The sequence below is a fragment of the Parasteatoda tepidariorum genome, chromosome 6 (genome assembly GCF_043381705.1).
Source record: "Parasteatoda tepidariorum isolate YZ-2023 chromosome 6, CAS_Ptep_4.0, whole genome shotgun sequence".
In the NCBI taxonomy this organism is placed as follows: Eukaryota; Metazoa; Arthropoda; class Arachnida; order Araneae; family Theridiidae; genus Parasteatoda; species Parasteatoda tepidariorum.
Window position 1 is genome coordinate 24,393,570 of NC_092209.1, and position 13,566 is coordinate 24,407,135.

Consider the following 13,566-nt stretch of genomic DNA (forward strand, 5'->3'; position numbering starts at 1 on the left):
AATAAGTAAACTCCTCCCGAAAACTAGCAATAACTGAAATAATTTTATTACCAGCCTTTCCGCTTTCACCCCTGACTGTATTTTGTAGCAGCTAAAGCGGACTACGAAACATATTGGCTAACTTAAATAAAACATATTAATATATATGCTTAATTTTTTTTTAAAAAATAGTGGTGGTACAAAAGATAATAAATTAAGTCTATAAATGCAAGTAATAAATAGAATAATACATTTTACTACCATTTTAAATATAGAAATAAAATTCCTCGCCGTGTCAGGTAAGCAAATGTTGATACTATTTAATAAGGTAATTTTTAGTTTTAGAGTGATAAATTTCAATAGGTGGAAAACATACAAGATTTTTAACGATAGTTTGTACTTATATGAATATTGTTTCAAAGGTTTAATTCTTGCTTACACACACTCCTGTCTAACGTTTTTTTTTAAAAAAGATCTTTTTTTCTTTAGAAAAAATAAAAAGTGGTAGTGCATGCATTTCATTATTAGAATTTGTTTTGCAAAAAAACAGGATATTTATGTCTACCTTAAAATGTTAATTGCATAATTATTTGTAGTTAAATCTGGAAAAGAAGAAAATTGCGAGAAAATATCCACTTTTTTCATACAGGTTTTCTACATACAGAGAAACCACTTTTTCGGGTTGAAAATTAAATAGTTAACCTAATAGCAATTCATCAACAACAAAAAATACATAAACATTTAATTTAGTCAAATTTGTTTATTTTATTCAACAAAAGTATCATTATTGCCCTGTACTGTTACTAATATGATAAACATGTTTCTTTATTTTATGCATCAGGCTGGAAACAGATCGCAACACTTTCATAACCAAAAGAATCCAAGATATTGTTCAATCCTTCCATTACAGAACAGAAAAGGCTAAAGAAAAACTAGTACAGCCACCAACACCTTCACCATGTAAGTAATAGATTTAATACTATTTTTAATAATCATGGCAATATTGAGACAATAGCAATAGCATATTTTTAATAATCATGGCAATATTAGGTAGCGGGGGCTCCAAAACTTTTCCAAGTTAAGCAACCTAACGGCATTTAAAATTATCTTACGGCACTTTGGTCACATAAGTCAGCGGTTTAATACTTCATACAAACATCAAGTATGTTTCGAGTGTGTAAAATTAGGGAATTTACGAAAGTAAGCAATGAGAATACGAACATAGCTAATATAAATCATACTTAACTCTTTAACATAACAATTATCTAGGGCTGAGTTATTCAGGTTTGAGTTACCTCTAAACCATGATCCGTCAACTACTGAGGATATTTTACGTCAGCACTGTGGTCGGTGCGAACCGGGTGTGGAATACAATTGACCATCCAAAACTGGAATTCGAACCCGAGCCACCTTATTGGGAGGTGAGCGCTGCATCCCCTGAACCACCACGGCTAAAGCACTTTAATTGTAATTAGTAAGAAGGTAATGATAATATTGCACATTATTAAGAATTTATAATCTAAGAGAAAATATAAGTATCAAGAAATGACCGTCCATTGTAGAAAGCATTATGAATTTGTTAAGTGCGATAAAAGAGTTTACAGATACAGATCACTGATACAGATACTCGCATTTGAGCATTTCTTTTTAAATATATTTACTTTCTGGAACAGCAAATGCCGAAAACATAGCTTTGCAAGAAGTAGGAAAGGCAATTACAACCGTAATAGATTTCTCACTGAAGATAAGATTCTCATATTTCACATAAATTCAAACTTTATCAACTTTACTTTGAAACTTTTTTTTCTTTTGAATAGCAACAAGTCATTATTACATGATTAATATTTGACTTGAATTCATGGACATTTCTTGGTACCCCTATGGTGCTGCATATTTACACGGTTTGGAATCCTATGTGGCACAATAGTTCTGTTTATCTAATTTCAGAAAAAAAAATTTGAGAGTTTTTATCAAAATTTACGTTTTTGAAAAACATTTTTCATAACGGAAGTGAAATTACAACTGCAATAATTTTAAGCATTTTTTTTTTAAAAATTCATTCACATTTACAAATTAATCAAATGATTACCAAAACTTAATACTTAATGTATATAATATTAATCACAAAATCATTTTCAATTAAAATTTAGAATTATTAAATCAAGAATGAAGTATCAAAGCAAAGCTTTTATTCTAATTTTAAATATAATACTGAATTTTTCTCACATGAGTTAACCCCGACGCAACTAATCCTCTTTTGACGAAACGTATTTTGGCGTACATATTTTGTCTCGAATTAGTGAAACTTTCGGTTTAAAAAAATTTGATTTTTGTTGTTCTAAACTTAACTTAAAATAATTTCGGACTATCACGACATAAAAAGTTTTATATCTCAGCAGCATAAATTTCGTGTACAGGAATTATTTAATTTAATTTGTATTGGTACATTGGGAAATTTAATTACTCTTAAAAAAATAAGGTGCTTTTGAGGTTGACAGATGTAAAAAAAAATACACCTGAGGCAAAAAATTATGTTATGTTTTGCATCAAAAATAACATCCTTAATAAACCTCCATTTCAACATCATTTACCCTTCACAAAATCAACCTCTTATATAACTCAGAAAAAAGTTAGCTTAGATCGGGTGAGTTTATTAACACCTCATATATACGTATTCCCTTGAAGTGTAGAAAAAATAATCCGTACACCTTAAAAACAACCTCCCAAAGCTGTTTGCTCAAAAGTAGGTTTCCATCAACCTGAAAACAACCTCAAGTGTGAATAAAATAACTTTATACACCTTGGGAGGAGGATCTTTTTAGGCTTTGTTTAAAAACAATTTCGAATGAACCTCAAATCAACCATGACACCTCAAAACAACCTAAATAAACCACAAAAATATCTTAAATTTTTGTAAGGGTACTGTTATTAAACGTTAAATTTGTATGCAATTTACAGCTCCACCACCTGAAACTTCCAGTGAATATGAGATGACGCCTATCAACAAGCCTCGTTTAAGGCTTCAATCTCTAATAGAGGATGACAAAATATCTGCCGACCTTCACAGTCTGAGTATGAAAATTTTGTGCTGCACAATCAAAAAGAAATTCATTCCCGTCTTTCCCACCATCATTGATCCTCAAAGTAAGTCCTTTCCTATCAAAAAATTTCGAAAATAATAGTGCTTGTTCAAGTAGGAAGTATTTTTCTAAATGTGCAGTGCTTTTATAATTAAACAGAATCTTCCTTATAGCAAAGAATATACAAGGGGGGAGAAGACTAACTTCCGTAGGCAAAAGCGTAGACAGTTAGCAGCCCTGTAATCTAAGCAACTTTTGACATAAAGATTAGATTGTTTTGCCGAACCAATATGCAATTTTTCAAGAATCACGTTTTTGTATACATACTAAATGTTACATACCTATAAATAGGGCATGTAACATCTGTAAATTTATATTAGGGAACATTCTTATGTTGCAGTTTTTTTGTATTTTATAACCGTCGTTGAACAGCAGATCCAAATTTGGGTTTACGACTACTAATGTACAACTCCATAGCCTTATAATTTTGAAACCAATCCAGAAGACAAGGGAACTCCTGGATCAAGTATTGGGAGAAATTTGTTTCCATGGAAGACTTTTTGATGGAACCAACCCGCATTTGCGTTACAGGGATAGGTAGACCAGGAGAAACCTCCCGCGGTTAACCTGACGGCAAGGAGACTCTAACCCATGATCTGTCTACCACTAAGGATATTTCACGTCAGCACTGTGCTCGGTGCAAGCCAGATGCGAAATTCGTACAGGCCAGCCATTGCTGGGATTTGAACCCGGTTCACGTCATTGGAAGGCTAACGCGCGATCCCCTGAGCCATCGCGGCTCTTAGTTGTACTTTGGAGCTCTGTAAACAGCACATCTTTACTTCTGTATATTTACACACTCTCAGGGCTGCTACATTTGAAGGCCTCCTTTGTTCATCACAATCTACTTGTTTTCTTGTACTGATAGGACACAGACTCCCATTTCGAGACTTCAGTATTTCCCGTATGCTCCCTGTTGGGGCGGAGAGGAGTCAAGTTACACATACCAATAACAGTGATTTTTTTAAAGGCACTGTTACTAATTCTATCATCTAATACGACTTCCCATATAATCAAACTTCCACTTTCAAAGTGGCTGATATTTTCCGTATCTGATCTTATCCCATAAATCTACTTGAACTTTTTGCGCACAGCAGATGTGAAAAGTTTCAGAATGATATTTTGGCTCTAAGAAATCAATTATGCGTAGACGCAATTAGCAGTATTATAAGATAGTTGGCCCACCTTTTAGAAAAATACTATTTGTAAATGCATGATGCATCACCTCCTACATCAAAAATCCTCCACACAGTTTTTTATAAGTTGTCTGCGCAGACAATTTTAAAAGTGAACCAGTGGTGCGCATGAAACCAAATTCTATTTTAAAGGTAATCGAGAGAAAGCTGGCATATATATTTGAGAATTGAATCTTCGGTGGTTGACAAGTAAATAAGACAAACCAATTGTATTCATAAATTTAAAAAAAATTTTAGTCGTATATTTGCTATCACTTTCTTATTTTTACTAAATATTCTATTAAATGGCTCTTTTGTAAACTAGTTTACCTTCATAGTGGTCTGATAGGACTACCTATAAGAAACCGTGTGGATGCTGTGTTGACAGCAAGTATGTCAACTTTGGCGAAATTTTTCGTAATCGGAGAAAGTGCAACACAAATATTTCACTAATTATGTTATTTTCTAATTACTGTTACTATTCCTTATATTTGTAGGTAAATTGTACATTTCGTGGTTATTCCTTGTCATGGTGAGTTATTCGTACAATGCCTGGTCCATCATTTTACTTTCGGTGTTTCCTTATCAAACAGCAGAAAACAAGCCTATTTTCCTTGCATTTGACTATATTGCTGACATCATCTACCTCTTAGACATCGCACTCTTCAAAGTACGGCTGCAGTTCCTTCACGATGGATTTTGGGTGGTAAATAGCACATCATTTATTTTATTATTTTTAGTTATTAGAAATAATTTTTCAAGTTATACCCTTTCAAAAAGTCATTTTGAGAAGCAGGTGTTTTTCAACTGTGTCTTGGCCGTATTGCTGACCAGACTTGCCAGATATCCTTCACACCACAGTTTATTTGGGGCTAAATTTTAACTAAATATCGTCACCTACTTAATATCAATATCCGCTACGTTGTTAAATAATAATCCGGGGAAATTCAATAGCTGATATGCATAATGAAGTTGAACTTTTAAATTATGATGTTTGTTGTTGTTGTTGACGTGCGCCTGTTTCGGCAGAGGGGGTGCGATTGTTCTTGTTTTCCAGTAGCGCCATCTATGGCCAAGAATTCGACTTCTGCCACACCATGCGTCGCACCCGTTTATAGGACGGACCCATTCATACATCCATTTATTCATCCACAGATTGTAATTTTGACCTGAATCAGAGAACGATCGATCTCCAATCCAGTACCCCCAGAGGTTTGATTTGTTATGGGAACTTTTACGACTCGACAGATTTAACGTGCATCAGTCACTTTACTACACGGGGAGTCTTCGATCTGCGGGATTCGAACCCACGGATTCTCGGACATGGGCCCAGTGTCCTACCGACCAGGCTATCCCGGCCTTTTAAATTATGATAAGTAATATTAATGTGTGATATCTTGTGAAGTAATAATCAGAATAAAACAAAAGCTGATATGCATAATGAAGTTGAGCATTGTTGGCAGAGCACGCGCAGTGGATGGTGAGTGAATGTGGATAGTCTTATGATAAAACTTGTAGATTTAAATACTTTTTTTATTAAATACAGTACCATCTCTATACATCCAACAACTTAAAAATAATTACTTACAATAGAGCTTAAACATATAAGCGGAACATCGTACATCACCCTGATACAACAGCATAGTTGCGTAGTAAAGTGACTACTACTTTTAATAATACATGCCTTTTATTTTAGTCCAGTAATTACATGCGCATAGAATGACATCATTCACGTTATCTGTAGAAGAAAATAGACCTGTTGATAACACACGACCGTAATTTAATTCTGTTAATTCAATATACAGAGGAATAACATATCACTCCGACAAACATTTAAATTGTAATAAATGCTGTAATTATGCGCTATCTTGTGAAATAATAATTATCAGAAGAAAAGCAATAGCTAATATGCCTCATGAAATTGAACTTTTAAATTGTAAAAAATTATGCCATAGGTTTTTATATATTTTTTTTATTTATTTATAACCGTCGTTGAACAGCCGACCCAATATTTGGGTTTGCAACTACTAATGTTCGACTCCGTAGCCTTGTAGTTTTGAACTCACCGCGTACCATTGCGTTTGCTAATTTCGAAACAAATATTAGAGCTCATTTAAAAATTACAGTTCGTTGTTACAGAAGCTTGATAGGGGCGAAAGGAATCAAAATACTTTGCCAGCCAAGCAGATCAAAATGCCTTGGAAAATGCCAAAATGCTTAAAATAGACCAAAAACCGTCGAAAACTTTTTCTTACGTTTCAAAAACTGGAAATGGAGAGATGACCCATCACCTCTTACATCAAAAGGCCTCCACACTGTCTTTTATAAGTACTCTGCGCAGACTGCTTAAAAAGTGAACCAGATGTGCGCATGAACCCAAAACCTTTATAAAAGTAATTGAGAGAAATTTATCATATATATTTGAGAATTGAAACTGTAGTGGTTGACAAGTGAATAAGGCAAATCAATAATATTCATAAATAAAATAAATTTTTAGTCATATATTTGCTACCACTTTCTTATTTTAACTAGATTTTGTATTAAATGACTCGTTCGTAAAGTGGATATTCTTCACAATGGACTACTTATAAAAAACCGTGTGGAGGCTTTCAGTTATAGGAGGCGTTCTATGACCCCTATAAAAACTTTGCTGGCTAATTAAGTGACTTAGTAAAAGAATCAGTGAGACCCTTTCATGAACATTAACTGCTACCATTAACCAGAAACAAATTTTTTTTCTCTAAACAGGCAGAGGTAAACACTCTATCCACATGCAATTATTGAAACCGGAATACACACAATGTGGCAAGAGTGTTTATTTAATGCCAGTCTAAAAAAAAAATTCTGAAGAATTTTCAGTGAGCTAAAAGGTTAAGCTAAAATATTTGGAGACAGCTGATTAACTTCTTCATATGTAAGTTGTTTAATTTCCATATCAGCTATATAACTTCCCTGATATAAATATGCTCTATTTTTGAATTTCAATGATCTTCCTTCGTACATTATTCTTTTCTTCATACTTGGAAAATAACTACTACAAAACAAACTAATAATTTTGATTTCCTTTTCTTAATATCAACTAATCACTTCTCTGATATGAATGTGCGCTATTTTTTAACTTTGATACTTTTATTAATTATCTGTTTATGTTTTAAATTTTGCAATTAATCAACTCGAGTTTTATTGCAAAATTTTTGTAATTTTTACATTAAAATTACTTTTATAACTGATTTACGTGTTATTATAGTAAAAACCAAATTTTATTATGAAGTAAAATTTATCTCAATTATTTTTATGCAGGAAGATTATCAGCGAACAAAAAAGAATTATTTTAAGAAAAGAGAATTTAAGGTAAGATTTTTTTTAATTTCTTGGTAACTGAAATCAATAGTTAATTTTAAATTATAATAGTTATAAAATTTTACCTTTCAGCTGTGCTTTGTTTTATTAATGGTCAACTGAACAGTGGTTTAATAATTTTCTATTTCCTGTAGGCAACAAGAAACATTTCTTTTAATATTGTAGATTTCATTCATATAACGATTATCCCTAGCGTCTTTTTAACTCTTTTAGCATTATTGGGATAAAAACTGGCCCATTTATTTTCGAAAAATATTCAAACAACTAAAATTGCATCATTTTTTATCCCTTAAACCAGCGGTTCTTAACCTATGGGTCGCGACCCAAAATTGGGTCGCGAAGCATATTTCTTGGGCCGCGCTGAGTCGAATCAAAAAAGTTAGTAATACACCAAATAATAAGTAATACCAACACCTCCTAGAAGAAGTCATTGTGGCTTACTCAGCCTAATTTTGACTTTTTTTGGGGGTCGCGACATGAGCGTATTTCTCAAATTTGGGTCGCGGCTTAAAAAGGTTACGAACCACTGCCTTAAACGACGCTTGTTTTCATCGACCATTTTTGTGAGAAAAAAAATAACCACAATTGTGAAAATCACCACAATTGTGAGAAGAAAAAAAAAAGATTAATTGAAAAGCTAAGTATCATGGACTTATAACACACAATCCAAACTTAAAAAAGATTAAGACCAGGGTGCTAATTAACAATTGAACGAACTTTAATGACACTGTCTCTTTTTGCAGATTTTCCCTTGACTGCAGTTGGTCGCAATAATAATGCAAGCTTAAAATTCTTTTAAAATTTATTTTTAAACTATTTTGAACTTATTTGAACTAAGAAAAGGTCAAAAATCATGTCTTTCTTTATTTGAAAGAATGCTAACCAGAAGAAAGTGTTGTTAAAAGCCGCTAGATTGGAAAATAGTTTATGTTCACCTCATTGGAAAATAGTTATGTTCACCGAAGTTTATGTTCACCTCAAGTTAACTAGGATATGATAAAGCAGATCGTTTAATTCTGGTCATACATTACATACTATTTACAAAATTAGACTATTTTTAAAGGAGAAATTTCTAAATAAAATAATAAATTCTAAAATAAAGGAAAAAATTTTAGAAAAATTTTAAAAAACCTTTTACATGGTTTTTTTTTATATTTAATTATTTCTTGTAAAGTTACTAATTTAAGAAAAACTAACACTTGAACATTCTTTCGGAGTTGTTTTTTTTATTCAAAATGTTGAATACGTTTGGATTGTTTTACTTTTATACTATAGTTGTAATAGAGGGTTTTCCGAAATTCTGTAAATGTCTATCAGTCGAAATTTAATATTGACTTTTTAAACCCCCTTGTGTAAAAAAAATCCAAAACCAATTTAACTTAAAAAAATATTATTTTTTCTGATAAATAACTATACAAAGTTTACTTCCATAGCATTCACTTGTCTTTAGTTATTTTACGTAATTAGATTTTGGTTTAACCATTAAATATAAATTAATTTTTATAAACCTGAAGAGTTACATAGATAGGATATACTATAACTTTTAAGTATGACACAGAGATGCCAACTGCTCCGGACACGCCAAAATAATTAAAAAAAACGGTAAATAACTGCAAACTAAATTTTGCAATTATTTGACTATTTTTGCTTGCTTTTTAAAAGACACGGCATGACATGACTACTATAAAGTGGTGAATCATATAAGACTATGAATTATTTGGAAATAGTGGAGGATAAAAATCTACTAATTTGAATTTATTAAATCAAGAATCACAATTGATAAACTACCACTTTATTTGCTCTCCGGAGCAAGTTGGCATTGACATATGATTTAAACATAAACAACTGCTCAATTTATCAAAGATTATGCTTTAACTAAACGATGCATTAAAATGTATGTTTTATTTTTAGTTGGATTTGTTCGCGTTGCTTCCTTTAGATCTTTGTTATTTCATTTATGGAGTAAATCCTTTATTTCGTCTCCCTCGCCTTTTAAAGGTTAGTATTTTTAATACTATACTAATGAAATAGCAATAAAAATTGCATAATTGCATAAAATAAATTAGAAGACCTTATTTGATTAGTAGAAATATGAATTTCATTTAATTTAAAAAAATTAAATTAATCCCACTTTTACGTTCATGCAAGTCCATACCTGCTCTATCTGATTTTATTTTTATATTTAATCTGGTAGTCCAATAGTAAACGAATCATAGGTTATAATCCCATGGACAGATCTTGAGAGGTTGCTCTCTTTGTAACGCAAAAGCTGTGAGATTTTTACTTAAAACGTCCTGCATGAAGACAAGCATGTCCCAATGCTTAGTTTTCTTGTCTTCTGGGATTAGTTTAAAACTGATAGCAGTCAATCCGATTTGGATCAATGCTGTAGATAAAATAAAACAAAATATTTTTGTTGGGTATGAGCTCTTTAAACTATGTATATTTTCTTCACTTCAGCTTCCAGTTTAAAAAAAATTTCACACCGTGAAAATGCTTAAACATATTAGATATATATTAGGTCTAAAGAACTGAATATATTAGACCTTCTGCTATACAAAGAGCACCACAAATCGGACATGAAGGGAAAAACAATACACTCATTAGATAGAATTCTACATATGTTTTTCAAAATGAAAAAAACTGGATTTGACTAACTTTTCAAACAAGGTTCTCTTTTTATAGCATTAAAAATTTTTATTTATGACTGATTTTTTTAACCTAATTATCTTCATCTCTTTACTCAATATTTACCTCTTAATTATCTTTCAGGTTCAAACCTTTTGGGAATTTTTTAATCGTGTAGATGCTGTTACAAAGACGCCTTATGTGATAAGGTAAGAATGATAAAAGGGATTTTTCTAACATAAAACAAAAGAATTTTTTTTTTTCAATTTAAAAAAAAGAGATTGTGTGAGGAAAAAATACGTATCGCAAATACGTTAAAACAATCAATTCTTAAATTGCTAGATACTCAAATGAAATGCTGTAAATAACATAATGTATCAAGTCTGCGTCAATATTTTGATACGAATTTCTTTTCAATTAATTTACTAACGAGTTATCATATGAACCAATGAACATCATTTATTTGAAATTCAGAGATGCCAACTTGCTCCTGACAAAAGATGAATATTTTCGAGTGGTAGTCTTTCATGTATGTTTCTTGGTTTAATGAATTCGATTTACAGGGTTTTTACTCTCTACTAATTCATAATCGTCTAACTAATACTAACTAACTCATAATCGTGTGTCGTGTGCCACTTTGTTACAGTTAAGACGTTTAAAAAAGTATCAAAATAAATCGAAAATCTGTAAATTTTAGTACGTAGTTCTTTACCGTTTTTAAAAATATTTTGTCGAATCCGGAGCAGTTGGCATTTCTGGAAATTTCATTATAGATGCATGCCATTTAAGCATCAAATTTTCAAATACTTGAAAAGTTTTAAATAAATTGTATAGGGCCAATATTTCAGTGTCTATATTTATTAACATTGGTTCTGGAATCACTTTGAAAATTGGATCAATATCAATTTCAATATAGGATTTTATAGGCTTGCACTATAAAGCCAATATTGGGGTCTCTATACTTTGTAACATTGGTTCTAGAATGGCTTTAAATATTGGGCCAATATTAATTTCAATATGGAACCTTTATAGGCTTACAATATAAGGCCAATATTAAGATGGGGGCTTCCCCGTCCGAGCGGTATTGCCCGCCAAATGCTGTGCAAGGCGCGGAAGTAGCGGGTTCGAATCCCGCCGTTACCCTGGATGCATCTTCGTGCTGTCCTTTCTATATTGTACTATCTGTATTCGTAATTGATAAAGGTTTATAAGTTTAAATTGAGCACAGAAACCTGCAGATGTATTTAATTCCAATAAACCGATGTTAAGATGTCTGCATTTTGCAATATTGGTCCTAGAATGGCTTTGAATGTTGAACGAATAAGACAAAATTTCTATATAGGATCCTTATAGGCTTACGATATTGGTTGTCTATAAATATTAGGTTTTCTGTATTTTATAATATTGCTCCTAGATTGGCTTTCAATAATTATTTAAATCAGTCTAAAATCCTGTCTTTCCCAATATCGAAATTCTAAAAGCTGTGAACAATACTGATGAGCACAATATTCTAATTATTCAGAAGACCATTAAAACGTTATCATAAGGTTTTTAGGAAAACACCACCAAGACTCCCATGCGAGGTGTAAAAAAAATTTTTATATTGTGCTATTGCTTGTAAAAAAAATTTGAAAATGTGTAAAGTATCTTATCTGGAAACAATACCAAGAAACATTTAGATGGGAGAGGGAAAAAAGGATTCCTTTGAAAAAATTATGGCTTATTATTTTTCCCAATGCCCTTCTTGTAAGCAAAAGGTTCAATCATTGCAGTTCTTGAAATTATAATTGGAGAATATATTAAAGCTGAGTGTGGTGGGTGTCAGGTAAACATTGACGAAATGCCCCCAATTCAAAAAATGAGGAATGATAATGGCTTAATTTTTGAACTGGTAATGTTATACAAATTTCTTATTTAAAAAATAATAATTTTGGAAACAAGGTAAATAAAAATGTGTTATGACGAATCTTTTCGCATGCCTTAACTAAACCTTTTTCATTTAGGATAATTCGTACCTTGATGTACATGATGTACCTGATCCACTTGAATGCTTGTGCCTATTACGCCATGTCCCTCTGGGAGGGGATTGGCTCCAATAAATGGGTATTCCAAGGAGTTGGAAATGCGTAAGGATTTTTTATTTACAACCTATTGTTCATTTTGTACATAGCTTAAAATGAATGCTTAAGGAAATGGACATAGTTTAAAATGTCCATTTGAAAAAAAAAAGGAGTATATCTTTCAGTGTGTGTTGAAGGCAACGGTTCCCACAACATGTTTAGGGGAGCCCGAGGGTTCCATAGGAGGATGACAGGGGTTCCAATAATTAGGATGAATAATAATAGTATTCTTATCCAATCAATTTTGCATAATTTTTTAAGTATTTAGCTTGTTTATATGAACTTCTTTATGTAAAATATGAATGAAAAAAAGTAGCAAATATGTATATTTTTTCTTCAAAAAAAATTATATTGAATATATTTTGAAATAAATATGCATTTAGGAAAATTTCATGAGTGTTTCTCATCGTGATTTTCAATCTAAAATAAAATAACTAAATTCAAGAAAAACTCAATAATAATAATTACGTTTTTCTGATACTTTTTTCGTCTTTTAAAGCGGTTTTCTTTTATTTAAATGATATAATTCAGATTATTTTATTCATTTTCAGCGTATACAAACGCGAAGAAAAAATTCATAATATTAAATATTTCATTTTACGTATTAAATAGTTTCAAAATAATAAGTACTATTTATAGTATTTATAGTATAGTTAGTATATTCACAGTTGCTAATTAACTTTTTTTGTAATGAATGCCGGAGGATTCGCCAAAAGAACCTCGATCATTTAGCCGAGAAAAATTGGGAGCTACTGGCTTAAGAAAATAGCTTGAAATACGGGTTTGAAGAAGAAAAAAAAAGGGATTAACTCGTGTTCATGCTTAGGATGTCCAAGTGTGCAACATAGCACTAAATGAGCTTTTTCGATGTTTAATGCGTTGAGCGCCACGCTAATTTTACATGACTTGCCCTTCTGACTACGGTAAAAAACTACAAACTAAATTTGCAAATATTAGACGAATTTTGCTATTTTTTTAGATGGTTTATCTTGACGTTTCCATACCTGCCAACTTTTAATCCTTTCCATTATAATTTTTCCCAGTGGTATTAAAATGGAATTAAAACTTCAATTTTAAGCAAAAAAATACGTTGTATTTGAGAAAACTTAAGTTGACAACCATGATAGTAACGCATATTAATATATGTGCTTAATTTTTGTAAGA

General features: G+C 31.5%; 1 protein-coding gene across 3 annotated transcripts in view; it reads left to right on the forward strand.

Moving 5' to 3' along the window:
* The window catches only part of LOC107447930 (Cyclic nucleotide-gated ion channel subunit B), a 109,135-nt gene that overhangs the window by 78,775 nt on the left and 16,794 nt on the right, over positions 1 to 13,566 (forward strand). For all 3 annotated transcript variants that reach the window (XM_071182097.1, XM_071182098.1, XM_043043269.2), the window contains 7 exons: positions 821 to 939; positions 2,938 to 3,123; positions 4,792 to 5,000; positions 7,595 to 7,645; positions 9,566 to 9,652; positions 10,427 to 10,491; positions 12,286 to 12,408. In XM_071182097.1, coding sequence (XP_071038198.1) covers positions 821 to 939; positions 2,938 to 3,123; positions 4,792 to 5,000; positions 7,595 to 7,645; positions 9,566 to 9,652; positions 10,427 to 10,491; positions 12,286 to 12,408 — 840 coding nt within the window. The remainder of the gene's footprint in view (positions 1 to 820; positions 940 to 2,937; positions 3,124 to 4,791; positions 5,001 to 7,594; positions 7,646 to 9,565; positions 9,653 to 10,426; positions 10,492 to 12,285; positions 12,409 to 13,566) is intronic.